Source organism: Platalea leucorodia (genome assembly GCF_965183815.1).
Source record: "Platalea leucorodia genome assembly, chromosome: 7".
Taxonomy (NCBI): domain Eukaryota; kingdom Metazoa; phylum Chordata; class Aves; order Pelecaniformes; family Threskiornithidae; genus Platalea; species Platalea leucorodia.
The window spans coordinates 7,368,253-7,389,878 of NC_138829.1; the positions used below are offsets into that span (position 1 = coordinate 7,368,253).

General features: G+C 41.0%; 1 protein-coding gene across 5 annotated transcripts in view; it reads left to right on the forward strand.

Annotated features, from left to right (window-relative positions):
• The window catches only part of MNAT1 (MNAT1 component of CDK activating kinase), a 126,380-nt gene that overhangs the window by 52,325 nt on the left and 52,429 nt on the right, over nucleotides 1-21,626 (forward strand). For all 5 annotated transcript variants that reach the window (XR_014228868.1, XR_014228869.1, XM_082318276.1 and 2 more), the window contains exons 5-6: nucleotides 68-208; nucleotides 5,852-5,977. Coding sequence is in view for 3 of the 5 variants with exons in the window: in XM_082318276.1 (XP_082174402.1) it covers nucleotides 68-208; nucleotides 5,852-5,977 (267 nt within the window). In the remaining 2 variants the exon portion in view is untranslated. The remainder of the gene's footprint in view (nucleotides 1-67; nucleotides 209-5,851; nucleotides 5,978-21,626) is intronic.

The following is a 21,626-nucleotide window of genomic DNA, read 5'->3' on the forward strand; positions in this document are numbered from 1 at the left end:
CTGTGGGTGAACTCTGTCCACCCAAGGAGGAAGATTGCTATGAGTTGATTTCTAATTTCCATTTCAGACGCGGGAGCAGGAAGAGCTGGAGGAGGCTTTAGAGGTAGAACGACAGGAAAATGAACAAAGGCGACTGCTCATACAGAAAGAAGAACAACTACAACAGATGATAAAAAGGAAGAATAAGCAGGCACTCTTGGATGATCTGGTGAGTAAAAAACCAGAGGCTTTGAACGCTCAGTAGCAGAGCAAACAGCAAGTACATTGACATTCATCTCTACCATGGTTAACTGTGTAAAATTAACACATCTGCCCCTTTCTGTTTCCCTGTCTTGCATGTTTTGAGTTACTGTTCTCTCGCCTGTTATTCATTTCAATGTTACAAACAGTTCTGGTTTTGGTAAGCTAAGGACTGGAGGAAGAGCGCTTCTGGGATTCATAGACTTAATTGGACTCATTGTCCTAGAATGTCCAGTGCTGGTTAGAAATTAATTCTGGGAAAGCCTTCTTGACTGTTTCAACACAAAATTAATCCTGGATAAGGTTCTAGCAAAGAATAATGCAGAAAGTTTTTTTAGGTATTTGAAGAAGGCTATTTTCCTGGTTCTACCCGTTTTGATTTTTTTGTTCATTCCTTTTCCTAGTGAGCTTCCACTGAAAGCTCTTTTGTTGCTAATTGACACGTGGAAGTATATTTCAGAAATTGCTTTAGTGAGTCCAGCCACTCTACCAGTTTTCTTATTAGTTGACATTTGACTACATATCTGAAGAACAGCTAGTATGAAAGTCTGGATTTCTACTTAATTCATTGACAGTATGAAAGCCACAGGCTTTGGCTGTGATCAAGGATGGCTTGCATTAGCATAGCTGAGATGGTGACTACTCCACCTTGAACCCGAGGTATGATGGGTGAGGTTCTGTTGTCTCTGCAGCCATGTAACTACCTGCTTGTTTTGCCTTCAGCCGGTGACAGTTGCATCCGCTTTGGTGCATGGCTGATCATGCAATTTGTGAGGGGGGTTAGAGAGGAGCTACTAAGTTGGTTCAGCCATAATGTGAACTCTTACACTGTTGGCTTGTTAAGCAGTCCCGAATAGTGGTTGGTAATCTGGTGTCTTGAAGCAGAATGGTAATCAGGAGCTAGTTCATGAGCTCAGCCACCTCTGCAATGGGGAGATGGTGGAGAACAGGGGACAGTAACCTCATGAATTATTCGAGCATTAGTCAACCCTTTTTTAGTCGGAGCACCTAAATGATAAGTGGTTCCTTTGTATTCAAAAACTACTAAAAGGAAAAGATTTTTTTGCCTTGAGTGTGTTGTGTTCCCTTACTGCAAACTTTTTGTGTATGAGTTGCTCCTTTTGACTTGAACGAAGCTTGGATTCGAGGGGTGCGTAGACAACTGAAGAAAAATGCAGGCTACTTCTGGAAACTGTTAATCTTGTCTTTGGCTGAATTTACTACTGATTCTGCATCTGAAATGCAATGATGATGTGTGGGCATAGAGAAGCTCAATAAATGTATTATTTAAGCAAGATTCAGATCTCAATTTTTTTAATATGCATGTGTGTACAGACACGCGTGCACACACACATTCACGTGGTCTAACACCCATGAGAACAGTCCATGTGTAACCTTGAAGGAAATCAGAAAAAAGGAGAAGTATATATGCATGCATATGTGTGTGCAGCTATGTCAATGTGGTTTAAAGCTGCCTGGCAGATTTAAATCAGAATTTCTCTCGTATTCCAGTTTATCTCACATTAATACAGCATTAATTCCTGCTTTGTATTCTCAGTTCTTATTCAAAATACAGATGCTTTTCCTGGAAAAGTAAGAGTTCCTCTTTGAAGCAGTGCAGAAGGCACTGACATGAAGAGAGAGCATTGATGTGCAATTTAGGAGTTTCGGGGGCTCTCCTGAAGAGCTGCCTTTTCCTAAGCCAGGAGTCCTGGCAACCTGTCATTGGTTTTGCTGAAAGGAGCTGGTGTTTCATTTTTGGTAGACAAAGGCAGGGATGAGCAGAAATATTCCTTGAAAATCCCTCAAGTCTGTAACTTTGCATCCAGCACTCTCTTTTCACTTTAAAGGTAAAAGTGCTTACAATCCACACAATCAGAAATAGTTTGAGTGGTGGATCAGTTAATAAAAACTCCACTATGAACTTGAATTTAATGGCTCAGAATAGGGGTTTTGAACTGCTTTCTGACTTATTTCAATCCTGTTCTATAACACACTCTTAATTTACTAGAGACCAGTGGTGGTGTATTTGTTTTGGTTTTTTTGGGGGGGTCATGTTGGGTTTTTTGTTTTGATTTTTTTTTTAACACTGCAGTTGGTTTTACTGGAAACCTACTTCACCAGATGGCTTGAGGAAAGAATGGTTATAAATAATCTTTAAAACATGACCAAAATAGGTAGTTTTAACTGTGATTGCATATGTATTGCTACTAAAACATATCTTAATATTCTAAAAACAACAGAAAGGTGATTTTTAAAGGCCAAGGAAGGAAACCAGGCAATTTTAAGTTGTGTCTGTGTTTATGGAGGGGCACTGTCAACTTAAATTTAAGCCAAAACTTGTTTTGTAATACTAAAGGTTTATAAAACTAGCACTGAAGTGTTTGTATAATGACTTAGAAAGTCTCTGGAAAACCAGCAGTTGTTAAACAAATAAACATTTCCTATGGTCTCTGAAATCCTTCTAATGCTGTGCTGAAAACCTGAAAATGAAGCTGATCGTAAGTAAAACTTACCTGAGAAATGCGGCAAAAGCAAGCATAAGCAGTAGCAGTGTAAAGAATTACATTAAAAAAATAATCTTACATCTATGCTTGCTGGTACTGTGCTGAAACAACAAGGATTAAGTTCTGGCTACAGTGATATTAGTGGCAAAAGTACTGACACGGCAGGATTGTGAGTGTAGAGGATGGTGGGAAGCCAACATTTCACCTGTTGGTTTTGAGTCGTCTCTTGGATGCATCGCCCGGCGCTGGGAACCTACAGCCCACTTGGCCTGGGTCTTGCTCATTTTTTTCGAGACTTCCCCCCCTCCCCCATGCTGGCAGCGAGAGAAAGTTGAAGACAAATCTTTTGTGTGGTGCAGGTAGAGATGTCAGGTCTTTCCTCTTCCAAGAAAAGAATTTTACCTTTGGTGCTTAAATCCTAATGACTGAGGAGATTCACAGTTTCATATAGGTATTATTTATGGCGTTATCATATTGAGTAATGGTCTCAGTTGTTTACAAAAGGGTACAAGAATACTGTCCCATCTTCAAAAAGCTTATAGTTTAGATAGTCCAGGCAGGGAAAAAGGCGCAAAAATGTTTGGTATTTAAAATGTTGTGCAGCAGGCTCTGGTTCCCGGTCAGCCTGAGGAGCTCTGGGTCACGCAGAAAGGACCGGACCTGGGGCCGAGGCTCCACGAACCCGTCCTTCGCTGGGAGCAGGCAGGGGAAGGCCAGTGGAAAGGTGAGCAAGGCGTTGTGGGCTACTGGAAGAGCAATCGGGTGCTTTGCCTAGGCTCTTGCCTGTTTTGCCTCCCAGTACTAAATTAGGCAGATTTTATATTACTTTCATTATAAGTGACCTCTTTTACAATAAAACCTCTCACTTTAAAAGCACAGCACCTTGTTGTCATTTAGACTTGTAGTCTCAAATTCTTGTTACATATTATTGCAAGAGTTGTATGTGTGTTTTTTTTAACCTTCTAGACTTGGATAATCAGGGCTCATTAAAATATTAAAGCACTTCCTTTATTTACTGTATAAACTCTCTAACTTGTATACAGAGGATTATAGATTTGCTCTTAGATGTTGTCTGTGTTGTGGGACGTAGCACTCTCCTCTTCAAGAGCCCGTGCTTCCCAGGCGTGAGCAAAAAGGCATTGCAGCACGTGGCAAAGAGGCAGGTTTTCCCTGGGCCGTGGCATAGCTTGGAGTCGAGCAAAGGGCCAGGTGCCTTAAAGACATCAAGTGTCCCTGCTTTTACCAGAGCCTCAGGGTTTCTGAGACATATCTTTCAGAAATTTTTGCATAGGACTGACTTTGTTGATACTGTTAGACAGCTTGTTTTCCCATATAAAAAATTGCTGGTATGAATAAATGCTTACAGGGTTGGACCTTTCATGTGTGTTAATAGTTAACAGAAGGGCGATGTGCGTATTAGAAAGGACAAACAATCACGGATGTGGTGGCTTGCTGGCACGCCGTGGGTTTCCCACAGTTGTGTAATCTGGTTACCGGTCATTGTGCGACCTCTTGAGAAGTTGGTACAAAAATTGGCTTCCTTCAGTTATTGTATTAGAAATGCAGTGAACGTTTAAGGAATATGAGAGGGCAAAATGCACGAGAGAACGCTTCACACTGTTCCCTTCTCCCACAGCACGTTAAATCTGACGAGTAAAAGAGTCCAACATCCTTAAACTGTGCTGACAGCTAGCAGCGCATGCTGCTGCATGGTGGTTAGACACGTACCACGCTTTGAAGTTGCATGGTCCAAATTTTCTCCTGGTTGTACAGAAATTAGATGTCTCTTATTATTACAGTTTAGGTTTTTAACCTCTTGCCTCGCCTCCTCACAGTTAATCACAGAAATGTGAGTAGGATCCTGTGCCTTAGTTGTTGTATTTGTGACTCTGGACCAGATCTCGTCGTGTGAGATTTTTCTGCTTTTAGCACTTGCAATCTAGTCCTAAGACAAAGTAAGTGTAACAGAAATTAGAGAGGAAAGAAGACTGGAGAGTGATGTGAAAAGTCAGTGTACAACGTGACTGTTCTTCATGATCGCTTCAGAAGGTTCCTCTAGGATACCATGAACAGCAAGGCATCTGCAGCATTAAAAATTTCCAACTTCTTACCCTGAACTGTTATAAGTAAAAAATCACAGCCCCATTTATTAAAGTTTGTTTGGTTTTGTGCGTAACAAATATGGTTCACAGTTCAGTATTTGCTTGGTTCCGTGAAACAGAAGTATATGTGGTGGTTGAGGGCCTTGGGAATAAAATACTGCGCTAGTGCAGTCGGGGAAGAATCCATCTGAACTTCTTCCCTCCTCTCAACTTTACGGTTGTTCTAGCTAGGAAGTCTCAAGGATTTTGGTGTGTGTGTGGATAGTCACATATAGTTTATTAGAAAATCACTTGGCTAATAATTTTCTGACTCTCGCAAGAATGCAGTTACATATATGTATGTTAATAATCATTCTGTTCTGAGAGTTTAAGTAGTTCATTTGCTTAACTATTCATTTTATTGCTTTTTTTATATATATATATATACACACACACACACATATATATATTTAAAATTGGCTGGCTTCCCTAAAAATAAGTTGGTGAAGGAGAAAATAAATATGCTGTTGGTTGCACTTACAATAGTGCCATTGTGCAAAGCAGAGCAAGGATCATTTCCAAACGGCCTCAGGTGAAATCTAATGGGAAACAATTTCAAACTGGTCTGAGTTCATTGGCAGAAAGAATGCGTCTTAGATAAACATCTGATCCAAGTTATACTACTTGGTATTATTCCTTCTCTGATTAAGTTCTAATTTTTTTTTATTTTAATAAATATAGTTGCATTGGCCAGTTGGAATAAGGAGCCTGTTATATTGTCTTTAATGTGGATTCTATAAAAATGGTTGTTTGCAGGTTACTCTGATTTATGAGGTTGCTGCAGCTTTTTCTTGTTACTGAAAATGATCGTTTTCTGTAAACTGTCTCTGAGAGGATACTTAGCATTACGCTGCTCTGCCAGTGACGGCCTTTCAGACACAGCTTGCAGTTTTGAAGAGTATGCGGTGTTAATTAATGTTTGTTTTGGTTTAGAGTTCAAATTTGTTCCTCATATGTTTACAGGAGAGCTCCAGTCTTCCTGCTTCACTGCTTTTAGCTCAGCATAAGGACAGATCTGCTCAGCTAGAAATGCAGCTGGAAAAACCCAAACCTGTCAAACCAGTCACGTTTTCCACTGGCATCAAAATGGTAAGACTTGCTTGTTTCTTTTTTTTAATGTCTTTCAAAAGACCGAGGATTTCCTCATATGAAATTTAGAGGTTATTTAAACCAGCGTTGCACATTATATGAAATAGACTGTTCTCTTCCAATTAAGTAAGTAATTAGGAATTAATCTAAGAATTTCATCATTCTGCTAGTTGGAATATATGAAATATTTTCATTGCATAGTTGTCAAAAAACAAGCTATACCTCTTTCCCTGATAAGTTGTGGTGTACTTTGAATTATTTTTCTCGTTTGCGTACCAATTCTGGAACTTGAAATTTTGGGAGTTCAAGAATAGGCTGCACTTTCTTCAGATTTACTTTAAGCGGTGCAGTAATCTGTAAGTATGAGACAGACAATTTGGAAAATGGTGCTGAGTAGTTAAGGACGCTATTTTCATTGTTATTGGACTCTAGGAAGCAACAAGTATTTTTACAAACGTGTTACTGCTACGGTGACAGCTAAAGATCTGTCAGCATTCCTGTTCTTTGTCACGACACTGTACAAGTATGCATCAGCTTGTGTGTGGAAATGTAAAGTTTTGTGGGGGGTTTTAAGGGTGGGAGCATGAGTTACTGATCTTTTTTGCACCTAACTGGTTTCCTGTTTTGTTTTAAATCTCTGCACTTTTTTTAGACTCTATATTTTAGAATTGATAATGGTAAACCATGTCTTGAAAATAACCAACACACTCTACACCCTCCTCAACAAACCAAGAAGACAGCAAAGGAAAAACCTTTGCATCAAACTAGTCTCCCATCAATTAATCTATTTATTTTGTCAGGGATGTCTGTGCTGTGTTCATTATCTCTCAGAGAGTTCACAATGTTGAAGCATTTGCAGCTTATTTTTCCAAAAGTAGTGTCAGCTTTTGCAAAGTTGTGCAGATTTTCTCGTTTTCCTGTAGTATAAACTGTATCTTATTCCTTTTTCTTTTAAAATCTAAGAGTCTGGGGGAGATTGATATGCTTTGTGAAAGACGTTTTCTCTTTGTGTAGAAAAGCTATTGGACAGAAAATGTTCGTTGTTCTGTTTAAAAAAAATATCCTAACTGAGCGCCTGTACTTTTTCTTGCTGTTCAAATATATTGTCAGAGTTTCTTAAAGCTGTTGGCCTTTCTTTGGGGAAAAGGAAGAAGATAAGCTTATGCTACATGATGAGGACCATGGAAGTACTTTCTAATGCATTTGTAAATGTACATGAAGTGCAGTATGCGGTAGTGGACATTTCAAATCTGCAGCCCTAAGTAAACTTCATCCAGGAATGGTGAAAGACTTGGATGAGATTTCTAGCATCGTGACATTTAAATCTTAACGTTTGGAATACTAGGGGATGCTCCAGATAACTGATTGTTACTTTATCAGTGTTCAGAAAGTGTGATGACTAATTTAATTTGTTCAGTCCCAGACAAACAAAAAATCTCCCCCTGACTGACCTTAGTACTAGATTAAAAAAGAACAACTTAAAAAAAAAAGTTAGGATTAAGTGCAGTTAACAGTGAAGGATAGGAATATTTGAAGCTGGTGACTACTATTTATGGAAAACTGATTGCATCAAACAAAACAGATTTTACACTGATAAAATTACAGGTTTTGTTGAGAAAGATGAATGTTTCCCTGTTTTCTTTATAGGGTGCTTGATTTAGTTATTACATGACATTGATTTTTAGAATTACATAGAAATTACATTACACAATAATAACAATATTGAGATTCTGCACAATAAATGAGTTAACTGGCTAACTTGTAATTTCTAAAGCAGTTGGTTACCACAGCATGGGAATATTTCTGTGGGTGTTCTGCTAGGACACAGTTCAGTGTTTGGAAGCAAATGTTGAATTTCTATGGATGACATGCAGGTTGGCAGTTTACAGGGCCACTTTGACAAGCTGGCCTTATTTGAATGAAATGTGTTTTGATATGGCTAAATGCAAAATTATAAATAGAGTAAATAACAGGCTCTCTGAAGAGGATTTGGAAGTTTATCTAAGTAAGTAAACCAATTTGACCCTTGGCCACAGCATGTGTGTTTGGGGGGGCTTTGGTATGTGAATAGTGCAGCAATAAATAGGAAAGGACTTTTCCTTCTGAATGCGGTATTGGGAAGACTCATGGACTGAAGAGTTCTGCTGACTGCGTTTTGAGTGCAAAAATCAGAAAGAACAGAAAGAGGAGCCACAAAGGTCCATTCAAAGGCAGAAAGATATGCTTCGTACTGCGTTCTGCCTCTAGTTTAAGAGAAGGTTAAGATATGACTCAATTTACAGTAAGTATCTCCTTTAACACAGAACGTGCCAAATCTGAACAGTGCAGCAGTAAATGTAGCAAGAACCAGTAACCTTAGTTAAACAAATAGGAACTGAAGGAACAAATAAGACCTAAAGTTCACAATGTTCCACTGGTTAATTGGCCTCACTGTTAAAAGTGACTCTGGAATGCAATGAAATCTCTAATTCTTGATGATTTCAGATTAGGATGGGGATGCGTCTTGGAAAGTTGCTGTAGTCGAATGTAAATTGTTCGGCTCAGAATGGAGTTAGTTTTGTAAAAAGCAGTACTGCTCCTTGTACGCGATCTGGGGTAGTTGATGATCTGTGACAGTGTATTCTAGTGACAGCGTAAGGTGAATTCCCACCTGGGCACTCCCTTTACGACATGCTTATTTTCCAGGTTGAGTGTTTATCTACAAACCTGAGATGCTCAGCCCATTCGTTTTGCGTAGGTGCACACTTGAAATAGGTAGAGCCTTTGTTGCGTTGCCCTTCAAGGGCAGCACTCTTCATAGTTGCTGTAGCTTTGTTCCTCTCTAAGCCATGGGTTCATGCCACTTACGGTGGGGGGGGGGGGGCAGCTCTAGGGGAAGTACTGAGAATTTCTTAAAAAATACAATTCTAATGAATGCTCTGTTTGGCTCAACAGTTCTGCAAATTAAGTATAGTTTCTGTGAAAAGTCTGTTTTATGCTCACTGTTAAGAGTTTTGGCAGCACACGTTTAATGAATCATTATGTACGTTCTTCCCCTGTGCATTTATTTTTTCCTAATAGTTTGGCCACTGACCTCTTCTGGTGGGTGTTTTTCCTTAATTTTGTTTCAAAAAAAGGGAATCCAGATAGAGCTAGCCAAGATGCTGGCTAATACAGAGCTTGTGTTTACACAAAGGCTATAAAAATATGCCCACTGTGGCAATCCACGTTTTTTTTTTCTTTTTTTTTTTTCCAGCTTGAACATGAGTGTTTTTCCTGGGATGGTCTTGGTCAGAGATGTTCTTCAGCCTGACTGATAATTGGACATGTTTCTGGGTTTCTGAACCAAGAGGCATGCCCATTCTGGTCTCCTGGGCAATGCTCAAGGAAGTTGGCTGATGGAAGGTGTTCTGCCCCTGCTGCAGGGGGAGGAGGGAGTGCCTCGTAAGCTAAGCAAGAGCATCCCCTATAGCACAAGACAGACAATTAGCTCATGGGGATAGGGTCTCCTTCACTTTTCCTTTTCTTAAATTGTTTTTGTTTGGTTTTTTTTTTTTCCTTTCAAGTGGAAGCTTTTTTTTCCTTTGCAGTCTGCTCATTAACTTTTAAATTTTATTTCAGTAAATTATATCTTCTGTGCACGAAGCATACCTTCCTAATCAATCAGTTTGATTTGCCTTTAAGTGGGGGGAGAAAGTGCTTCAGAGTTTTCTGCTTATCGTGCTCATCATATTAAGAAATAGGCTTTCAGCATATCTGAATATTTAAAACAGTCGTATTAAATCTAATCTCAAATCAGTGTAAAGCTACAACAGCAACGGTAGCAATCTTAATTATTGCAGTAGTGCTAAAAATACCATTTCCTGTCAGTGCTTGTACTTTAGATTTTAGTAGCTGTCAAAAAGAGCAAAGGTGGTCAGAAATGAATGACGTTTCTAGCATTTTTAGGGCCTGTCGGGGTGTGCAGAACAAATCGAAGGTCTGGCAATAGAACCGTTCTGCTGTTTCTGGGTGAATATAGTGACCGTTTCTGGCTGGGAGGTGGCTTTAATGTGAAGCTAATTTTAACGTGTAGGAGAGGTGCTCATATGCATCGCACATGAATGGCAGTTTGCAAATGCAGCAAGAATTCATTTCGTTACAGTAATTTAGTTTTCTTTTTCTGTCTCCAGTGTTTACAGGACTGTAGGAGCCTTTTGGTGCTTGTAGATTTGTGCTTTACGTTACCATTGCGGTTAAAAACGCATAGAAGTGTGGATGTATTTAACCCCTCTTTAATTCATTGAACTGGGAACATGCAAACCTTTGAGTCTGCGGCCCAGCTATTTACAGGTTTGTAAAAAATACAAACGCCTTAGACTGGCCCAGCGGCGTGCTCCCTTCAGCACATTTCAGGCTGCATGCCCTGTCCCTTTTCTGTTCCGTCTGGTTTTATAATGTTTCTTTGCTCCCTTCCCCCAGCCTCCCAGGAGACTTAGCCTCTAGTGATGGTATTCTTGAAGTAATTTCATGTAGTTAAAAACTCAATTACCTCTAATTGGATTGCCCAAATATGCAGGAAAATAACATAGGTGTCCTCTGGCCTGCTACCACTTGGGAGAGTTTGCCTTTTACGTTTTATACCCAAATACCTTAAAACTAATCTAATGCATCATTGATCATTCAATTTCTATCATGGTTTTCGTTTTATTACTTAATAGCAGTGGGAATATTTATTAATAGAAATATTAGTGCAGAATGTTGTACGTGCTTCGTCATTACCAAGATGGTCACTGCCCCTCTGAATTTGCAGTTTAAATAGATGTGTCGGGGAGGGAGGGGAACCAGATGCCCGGAGGGGATGTACTCGCCCAGGATTAGACAGCCAAGCAGCGGTGGAAGGAGGAATAGGATCCAGCCTTCCTAAATGCCTAACCTCGTTTCTCTTCCGCTAAGCCAGGCTCCATCTCCTGTCAACAGCACCCCTGAACGGCAGCGAATTAGAGTGAAATATCTGCTTCAGCTTCTGCTTCCCTGTCCAAATCACAGCAGCAATGTTACGTTTAACTTTCTATGTGTCTGAATATTACCAGGATTTTATTCCAGTTCTTGTAGTTTCAGGCCATGAGTAGCTGAATGCTGGGGAGAGCAATGTGCAGGCTGAAGCAGCTGGAGCTTGCAGGAGGGAGCAGTCGAATCAGTATTCCAGAGGAATGGATCTGTGTCAGACACAGGATGTCTAGGACACCTCAGGAATGCACGTTACCACTAAGCTGAGCGTAACAACTGTTAGGGAATAGATTTCATGCAGTGTTATCCTTGCAGTATTATTCTAATGGGAAATAACGTTTTTATTTTATGTTATGTGGAGCTATTTCTTTTTAAAACGTTGCCCTCATCAGCTTAGGTCAAATTAACTGTTCTTCGTTATTGCCTTTTCCTACAATATTGCTTCCTGTGCAAACAACTGCTCAGCGGCTGCTCCTGTTTTTCAGTCTGTTTCTTTTATAGCTTGTGGAGCAATTATCCAAAATCCTGTTCCAAACACAAAAAAGTCTGTCAAAATACCTTTTTAATCAATTGTGCTCCTTCAAAGTTGCTTAGACATATGCCAGGTACTCTGGGGTAAGTGAAGTGCACGTCGCACTACGGTTTAGACTACAACTGTTGTGCAGCTCCCGAGCGTGCTTTGCCACCCCGTCTGTGTCACCGGGAACCGTTTCAGCCTTCCAGCCTTGCTTTGCCAGTTCTTACTGCTCTGGTTGGGTTGGTGTGTTGGTTTTGGTGTGGTGTTGTGTATGGTTTGGTTTTGGTTTTTAAGTGCTTTTAGTATTTGCCTGAAGTTTAAAAAAGGAAAAAAAAAAATCAAGCCTATTTCTTTCCTTCACTGTTAGCTCAGCTGGTCTGTCTTCAGCCTGAAACACTTCAGATGGAACTGCTTTCTTTGAGACGTATGCCAGTCTGTGTTTAACTGGTGTTTTGTTTTTAATCTGCATTTGGTTCTTACTATGCATGTTTCTTTTTTGCAGCTGGGTGGAATATTTCTGTTTTCACAACACTTGATAGTTTAGAATCACAACAAAACCACAGCACTTGTTTTCAAGAGGAGACAGCGTATTTAGGTGTATAGATCTGCTCAGAATAGATGTATTTATTTTAGAGAGCATGCATGTAAAGGTGAAATTTTCAGTGGTCCTGAGCATTATCTAGACCTGCAGCAGGAGCCTGCCGGAATCTGTACCGCGAGGCTGCTGCGTTGCCCTCGCAGCCTTGGTGTCTGTGTGCGTGATGGCTGCGTCCCAGCTCGGTGCTCGGACGCGCTGGGCTGGGTGCCAGTGCCGTGAAGCAGAGTCCCATTGCAGAGGAAACCCAAAGGTGCCGGTGAGAGGGGAGTCGCAGCGCTTTCCAGCAGCTCTCTGGATGAAGATGCTCAGGGAACCAGCGCTGCTGGCCAAGGAGCTTCCCTGGAGCGGAGATCACCGGGGGTGGGTATTTGGAGGGCAGGTGCGCGTAGCCCTGGCACACCAGCTCTGCTAGCGGGATTCTGCGGTTGCGAAGCACCCTCTCGTGATTCCTAGTAAGAATATATTTCCTAGTAAGAATTGCGTTTAGCTTTGAATTTTTGCCATCAATAACAATATCTTGTTTTTAACAATGAGCATTGCATTGATCCACTGAGAAGGATACCTGTTTCTGAAAAGCAAAAAGGGGAAAGAAATTGTGGCTGCTGGATCTCCACCACCTCTGACAATACATGGATACGAATTCAAATGGATGAACTAAGGGACACCAAAAATGCTGAATGATAGAGTTCAGTTTAGGGCTAACGTGCAGGATTTTAACAATGATCTGGAGTCCTGTGATAGACATACTGCTCACTTAAATCTCATAGGATTATATATACAATACGCTTGCAACTTCCGAGTAGCGCGATGGAGCATGATTAGCAATAGTAAATATATTTGTCGTATTAAATCTCTAGCCCTCTACTTAAATAAAGATGTTTTGTTAAGAGTCAAGCACATACATGCAGAACTGTGCTTGAAGTTTTTGAACTCTGGTTTTGAAGTGTATGCCAGATAAACTTTATTTAAGTGATCTATCATCGGAACACTTCCTGTGCGTTCCAGCCCACAGACTGAAGTCTTAATTGGGTTCTGGCCTTACTAAGTAATTACTATTATATCAAAGGGCATAAACATTATGCACATTATGTTGACTTAATGAATTTTTTTCCTAATGTAGGTAAGAAGTGTTTTTTGGGGAAAAAAACAAAGTAAATGATAGTATTTGTCATTTCTCCTCCCCTCATTTACACAATGTTGACCTTGGGAAAAGAGACTGGATTTTGAAAATGCAGCTCTACGTCTCCCTGTATCTCTTTGCAGAATTTCTGTTTGGAATGCCTTAGGAAAGATACCATCGTTGAAATTAAACTGTTTGGTGGACAGACATAATCAGAACTGCTTGACCTGGATTCTGTTTTATGGTTGGGCTCTCTTGTACTGCTCTGTTAAAATAAATATTTGTTCATTTGCTTTAAGGCTCCTTTACATGACTAAAGCAGTGCATGTTTATATACACATATTAGTATAAATACAAATTAGGCCCATAAGTTTGCACAGCTGTAATGACTGGAATTTAGTAAATGAAATAGTGCCAATTCTGTTAATTGTACAGGAGTGAACAGCAAGACAAATGTACTTGTTAGTAAAGTGGCTGTTGCCAGCAGCGGAGCAGATCTACCCTTTAGTTGTCACTTTTTGGAATATAACTCTTCTTAGGGTTTGGGTTTTTGGGAGTTTTCTTTTCTTTTTCTTTTTTTTTAGAGCCTTTTTTTTGTTGTTGTTGTTTGCGTTTTTTAATCTCCTCTTTGATTTATGGAGTCGCCCAAGAGTCTGCTTGCCTGACTCTTTACCATCAAATTTCGGAAGTACATCTGTGTGTCATGCAGCATGTCGTTTCGGTCCCATGAAAAGATGCTGCATAGGATGAGGCTCGTCGGGAGAAGGCTGCTGGAAGGGTTCAGCCAGGCTGTCGTCTGCTCCCCTGCACGTATGGCAGCAGGCACTGGGCTTTAGGTCCTAACGTAGGATGCTCAAATTCCATCCTAAGCAACAGCCAGACCTGCCACTAGCTACGATAGCACAAAGACACGTTGTAAAGTGATCTAAGGAAAATGCCATTTAAATCAGCCCGAGATCTTCCTATTTCTGAGTGTTATAGCTCTGAATATGCTATTGCTTGAGTAGGTGTTACTGTGAGCAATAAGGAGAGATCTGACTGAAAGAAAGAAGGTGGCTGAGAGGAGAGTCCAAAAAAACAGCTGGCAGGGAAATAAAGAATAATAAAAAATTTCTCAATCATTGTTTGTTTTGGAAAGATCATGCTTTAAGCACATGGAAATACTTTACACATTTGAGAAGTGCTGACTTCCTACATGCCTTGTGAAGGAACAGCAAATCATTCATATAATGTAAACACATTTATAGATTGTTCCAATATAACTTTTTTCAGTGCTGCTGTTCTTTTTAACAAGATACCGTTTAGTGCGTATATGCTCTTTTGATGTTATGCTTTGGCCGAGAGTTGCAAACATCATGAATGTTAAATACTAGAGTTTGTGCTAAATGAGCAGTGCAAAGTTATTGAACCACATTTTAAATGCAAAAAGTTGTTAAATAGTGCTGCTTGATGCACTCTTTAAAAGTAAACATACCAGAAAGTAGTGCTAGGGTGAAACAGAAATAAATAGCTTGTCTAAAAGTTTGAGTATAAGCGGTCTCATTATGTCTTGATAGAGATGATATAAAAAAAAATGAAAGCAGACAAAGTTCCTCTGTAAGGGTGGAATTTTAAGTCAGGGAAGAAAAATTAACAAAGTGGTGCCAAAATGGCAGTGGGTATTTGTGGGATTTGTATAATCATAGTGCTGGGCGGGCGTCTCGAGAGGTCGTGGGGTCCTTCCCCCGCTGTGAGGCAGAGTCGGGGGCACTTCATGACAGGTACCGGTCTAACCTGTTCTTAAAGACCTCCGGAGACGGAGACTCTGCAGTCTCCCGGGCAGCCTCTGGTAGCACTTACTGCCCTTGCTTTTACGTTTTAGGGGAAACTTCATAACTCTGCCTTTCCGTGACCCGATGCAAGTTCATTTTCTGTCTTGGTAGATGCCAAAAGCAGGTCGTTCTCTGCCTCTTTTTAGGGACTTTTTGTGTACTTGAAGATGACTATGTAAAGAGGACTACACAGAACTAAATATTTTAGAATTTAGATCTTAAAAAAAATAGTTCAGACGCCTTAATTGTTACTTAACAATAAAAGCATTGATTTCTTCTGCAAATGGTTGATAGCCTGTCTCCACTCTACAGACTAGATGTGAAAGGACATTCATCAGTTGAGAAGAGGACTCTTCAGAGAGGAAAATTCTGTTAACAAGAGCAGTAAGAACATCTAAAGAATTGTAGTGAGAGCAATGAAGGATTTGAAGCCATTTAGGCAAGCTAAAGTAGTAAATTTGTGTATGTGCATAGAAGAACATGTGATGTTTCTGCCATGATCCCTTTTTCTTAGTGCTTGTCTGCATTTGTGAGAACACTACATGTTTTCTTCTAATCCTTTCTTCTCTTGCTGCTGATCAAAGTAGTTTTGTGTCATTCCCTCATCTTCTCTGTTGTTTACCTGGAGGAGGACTGGCGACCTGGAGTGGCAGAGCCGGGCTAATGGCTTCACGGATGCCTTGGAGTCAGCGGTCAGTTGGGTTGTGTCTGGTTTTGAGAGAGTCGCCTGTTAGGCTTGTGTGTGCAGACTGATCTCACGGACTAGTTTTATTCCTGGTTATTCCATTTCTCAATGAACACGAGTCCATTTGCTGATGTTGTGGAGTACATCCACCTTTGCAGCACAGCTAAAACATCTCCCATATGCCTATATTTTCTTCCTTGCCTGTTCTCAGGCCCTTCTTCAGACAAATTTGGGGTAAGTACAGCCTAGATCTGGCTTTTCTGAAATTCTTGCCAGATGTAAAAAGTCATGCAAGGGGAGCCAAGAGGAGGACGAGGGATGGCTGTGGTGGGAAGTGATCGCTGGAAGAACCGTGGTGGGGAAGTCGGTATCAAGTGCTGGCAGCGGCAGCAGCGGTGTCATGGTGGAGCACGGGGTTGTAGGGATGGGGACGCACAGGGGAGCAGGTGAGATGGATGGGGGAGGAGATGGGGGCTTGGATGTGAGGTGCTTTGAAGAGAACATGGGGAGACATGGGCCATTGGCCGGAGGGGGAGCTTTGGGGCAGAGTTTGGTAGAAAGGTGGGAATGAGTGGGACGGGAGTTTCTAGGAAGAAGGGCTAAGAGGCTCCTGCATGGCACTGGGAATTGTAGGAGAGCTCTGGGACAGAAGGATTTGGGGAATTGGGGGTTCTGGTACTCACCTGTCTGGATCAGCTCCTGTGTAAGAAGTCTGTCTCCGAGGGCAGCAGGGGATGGTGTGTGCACTCCTGGGTGGTTTCAAACCTCACACCCCTGCCACTTGGTAACAAGGGTGCTGGCTGTAGGCAGGGGTGTGCATGCAGGACTTGTTTCCCACAGCATCTTCGGTTTTGCGTTACTCTCTGTTACAAGGTACACCAGCCTTGCTAATCTATTCATTCCCTACACGGGAAAAAAATCTTCAGTGTGTTGACTGAGGCCATGCTGCGTGTGTGTGCGTACCACCTTTCCACACCTAACTCGTGCCAAGTGAACACAGCAGATAAATGAATGTTTGCTACAGGGTCTTAGAGGAGCAGACTTGAGCTTTAAAAGAGCACGTTTGTAAATTAAAAATACATCCAACAATAAAGATGTATTTCAAAGGAGCTGTTGGGGGCCTTAGTTTTCAATAGTCAGTACTCATCCAAGATGCGCTCATATTGTGCTAGGGTACTTGCAGCAAAAGATGTTTTGGATCAAAGAGACAATGTTCTGCACCAAGGAGACTTCAAAAGTGATTTTCCTCAAGAATGTTTGTTCAGGTGCGGAGGGTGGGAGAAAGGAATATTGTTTTAGGCAATCGGCGTTGGACATCAAAAGGTGAATTTCCCCATATATACCTAGTCTGCCCTCGGTGTGTCAGTTAAGGTGTCGCTGGAAAGGAATATTGACAGCACTGGCTACTCATGAGAGAGGAATTATCCTCATGAAGAAGTGCCTTAGTGTCTGAAAGTTTGGCTTATCTTTATTCCTCTTGAATGTATGTGTTGTGTGTGTGTTGGTTTTTTGTTTTTTTTTTTTTTTTTTTTTTTTTGGTGAAGAAGAAAAACCTGGATAACGGAGTATATCAAAGTGGAGAATCGACTATTTTAGTTTATTGTTCTGCTTTGCCTGAACATAGTTGCCACACAGGTAACTCTTGTATTTTGGGGAAATGCGAGGCTCAGGTGTAGTTTGTGACATGCATTATAGTTCAGCAGAATGTGTGGAAGAGCAGTAAAATCCTCTGCCTCTTGCGAAGCGGATAATAGCATGGTAATAGGTTGTATTTTATGCAGGCTCTTTTTAAAAAATATAAAATATGCAAGAATGTTATGACTACAAAGAAACCTGCTTTGACTCACTTAGACAAATGCGTGTAGTGGTATGGGCAGGAAATGGAGGGACGGAGAGCACATGTGGAACCATCTATCCAAATTGGCTGGGTGGGGGCCCCGAAATGGGAACCTGCAATGTTTGCAATGATTAGTAGAAAATGAAATGATGGGTTTGTGTAAGAATAATGATTCTTGTATTATTCTGGGATGGTGAGGTAGATCCTGCAGGAGGCAGACGGTACGTTTAAAGGTGGTGCGCGTGGAACGAAGACAGTGGAAAGGTAAGTAGGTTGGAGGGAGGAACCATTTAAAACTCTGAGGGCTGTGCACAGGAGGAAAGCAGCATATATTTTTAGGTCTGAGGTCCATTCTCCTGTTTCATCTCTTGAAAGAGAGGCATAAATAAATACAGCACTGCTCTCTTCTCCAAAGCATAGAAAGAGAATCACAGACATGCGATCCTCTGCGAGACTGTCAGAGGCAGTGCTCAAGTAAACAAGAGCTGCTGCTCTGTGCTGTGTGTAGATGTGCTGACAGATCTAAAAGGGATGGATGTAGGCATCTGATCCTTGCCGTCGTTAGGCGGTCTTTGGCACCCGGGCTTAGGGCTGCCTCTGTCTGTGTACCTGTGGGTGCTTGTACATGGCTAGCATAAAAAAAAAAAGCCACATACATCCAAGAATATATATAAAGATGTCCAGTTTATAATCCTTCCCTGCGATAGGCCCTTTGAGTTCGGACAAGCAAAGTTTGACTAATTATTTAATAAATATTTGAAGAATTTTCTGCCTTTCCAAAGAGGTGGCAGTTTCTGTAAGAGCGTGGTGGTAATGGCACTGGGAGTGGCAGCATTTTTCTCCACTTTGATCTGGAGTGGGATTTGAGCCAGAGCATGACTACACGTTCAGAAAACCAGCCACCAGCCACACACAAACTCCAACATGGATAGAGTTGGAAGGCTTCAGTGTTGTCTGCTTGAGAGAGGAGATCTTGGCATAGGTCTTCAACATCGAGATCCTGGAGCTCAAGGTCTGTTGGCCCTGTCTTGGCCGTGCCTGCACACCAAGGATTCCCCTTTGTGGTTGTTCCCAGTAAAACGTGATTAGGGTTTTCTTTTGTTGTGGGGGGAGAGGAAGAGGCCTTGGCTTGAGAGCTGATGGGAGGATGTAGAGGGGATTGCAGTGGGAACGTCATGCTTCCTTCGTCTTCACCCATTCAGTTTTCACTTATTCACCTTAATCTGCCTCTTCGTGGGATGATGCCTTGAGCTTGAATTCCCATTTTAACTTCTGTAGGATCTGAAGCCTAGACAGGATTAGACCAAGGATTTATCTCAAATCAAGCAATTCTAAAATCTGTTTGGAATAAGGGGTAAAAAAACCAAAAAAAAAAAAAACACCCAACAAAAAAACCCCAACCCAAACCCTTAAGCTGCAGTTTATACTAAAGCTTAATGTTGTATCAGTTTAGTTTCATTGATAGTGTTGTGTACAGCATCTGTTTTATGCTAATTTTTAACTTCTTTTGTCTCTGGTTAGTTAAGTGAATTTGAAATACAAAATTAAACAGATATGTCACTTTTAACGTAACAGAAATATTCTTGAAGAGTGCTGTACCCTTTAACTGTTGGTTGCTTTTAAACTCTGTGTAACTTCAGCTGTAGCTGAAGTGCCAGGTACAACTGTTGCATTAAGTCTGTTTATCTTCTAACTGAAAACCTTTGGAAGTATTTTTAAAAAAAGGTCCCTGAATAAAATGGTGGTGGTATCTGGGTTATTTTGTTTGTCATGAAGAACAAAGTATAAGTGTGGCTGCACTTTTAATTAATTTTTATTTAGTTTATTTTTATTTACAAAGAGGCAAAGTACACAACAACTGCAGCTTTTCAAAACGTGAAATTTCTTCTGTAGGAAGAACCCCCCTTTAGAACTCGGGGTACTTGGTTGTTAAGTACAACAGTACATGACCACGCTGGTTTACCTTCTGTCATCTTCAGCCCATCTCTGCTCCATCTCACTGGTAGCACCAGGCTTAGAAATGTGGGCTGCACTGGAGATAGCAGAGGAGGGCCTACAGGTGGGAAGTGAATTTAGATGGTAGAAACCACTGCTGCGTATTCAGTTTGGGGAAACCTCTGCAGCTCTGGAGCTGTGAAAGTGCAGTATGGACCTGGGAAAAGTGGGAGGAGAGTGTATTTTGTTATATTTTTGTACGGGGAAATTTTTGCTGTTGTGGATTCTGTTGTCTTTGATTTTGCTGGCAGAAAAGGAGGAGCAGGAAAGCTAAGGAATGGCCAGCCAAGATGTTTAGGAAGGGGAGAGAGAACCCATACCTGACATCGCCTGTGGGTGACAGGGAGAGACACACACAGCAGTTCTTTATTTTTGCAGTTGGAGGTATGTGTGTGTGCATTGTCAATTGTCCGTGACAGCTGACATGGGGGGAGGGAGCTTTTTAGGGGAATTCAGAGATTTAGATCAGGAAATATCTGCTTCAATCAAAATACTTCATTTCTGGTTAATACCAAGCGACTATCAGATCAAGCCAGTTTGAACATGATTTTTGGACTGGAGTATCAATGCAGCTTCGTTTGGGTGTTTTTTGTTTCGGTTTCCCCACTTCCCTAGCGGGGCGCGTTTTGCTGAAGGATCAATTAGAAAACCCGAAGGAATGTGGGTAATGTGAATGGTAGGGTCACTACTCTGACTGCTTTGGCAGATTCATTGAATTTATAATCTGCCCCTTTCACAGTTCTTTCATGCTTTTATGTTTTTTGATTCAATTAATCTTGAATTTTTTTAAAATTATTTGCATAAGGGCACACAAAATGTTAAACTAAGGCCACGGAAAATAACCTTGTAAATACTTTCGTACTGTTCCAAAATCTAATTAAAAACCTGTAAACGTGGTCATTCGTCATTTTACCATAGGAGTGTATTTCTTACGGAGACAGTCTAATATCCTGCAGCAACTTCATGGCATTACAAAAATAATTAATGGACCCTTTTAGGGCAGTGTGTGTTGCTACAATGTGGAATAATACTTCAGTGTTGTAAGTGAATGGCGTGCTAGGAAACACTAATCCCTCGTGTGTAGTAACAGGAAGTATGAATATTACTTATTAATAATAACATAAAACACCTTTGCACACGTGCTTTTTGCTGGGCATGTCTACCTTTTCGTAAATAACAGTGAATTTTAATTACAGAAGATTGGTGAGAAGCAAATAACGATCTGTGTAATTAAGAAGATCTGTTTGTTTAAAAGCCTTCAGAAGTTGTAGAAGATGGAACTTCGCCGTATGTGAGGGATGAATGTTGTGCAATAATGCCCCTTCATTCCCCTTTCATAATAAATCTCCACAGAGTATTCATCTAAAGGGCTGGACGCCAAAAAGAACAGGTTCGACTTGTCTGTGAGGATTTACACCACAGTAAAATGCACAACTGCTTTTGTAGAGGTCATTGTGAAGGTCACGGAGCCCGCGCGCACCGCTGAATGAGAGCAGCCTGTAACAATGGTGTGAGAGGTTGGGCTGGGTGAAATCGATATTTAAAACCTCATATGAAATGTAGCAATAAGCTGAAATCGTTAAAACACATGACTTCAAAGTACGTATGCTGTTTTGCGAGAAATGAATGGTCTCTTTTCCAGAAGTTTGCATCTCATACCCTCTGCTGAATGTAGCTCCTAGGTCAAAATGCAAGTGTTTGCTTTGATTCCTGACAATTAGCATTGAAATAAGTTGGTATGTCTAATATAAACACTCTTAAACTGTTAACGGTTGCCTCTCTATCCAGTTTAAAAAAAAAAAAACCCTCCTTGATATTGAAGTGGATTTAATTACCTGAAATTTGGCACACCTTTTACAAATAAGGTCTGAGCTTGACCATAGGGTCACTATATCTTTAAATAAAAGATGATGACCATTTCAAATGGCAACCGGCCATCGGTGGGGTTTAGTGCAGAGATTAATTAGTAAACTTTGGAATGCGCTACAGCAAATGCAGCTGATTGGCAATAGCATGTGGAGCAGCAACTGGTGGAAAGCTGGTGCTGCTGAGCAGCAGAGGTATTTCCAAAAAGACTTAGGAGTGCTGTGATGTGCTGTGCTTTAAATGGCACTGTGC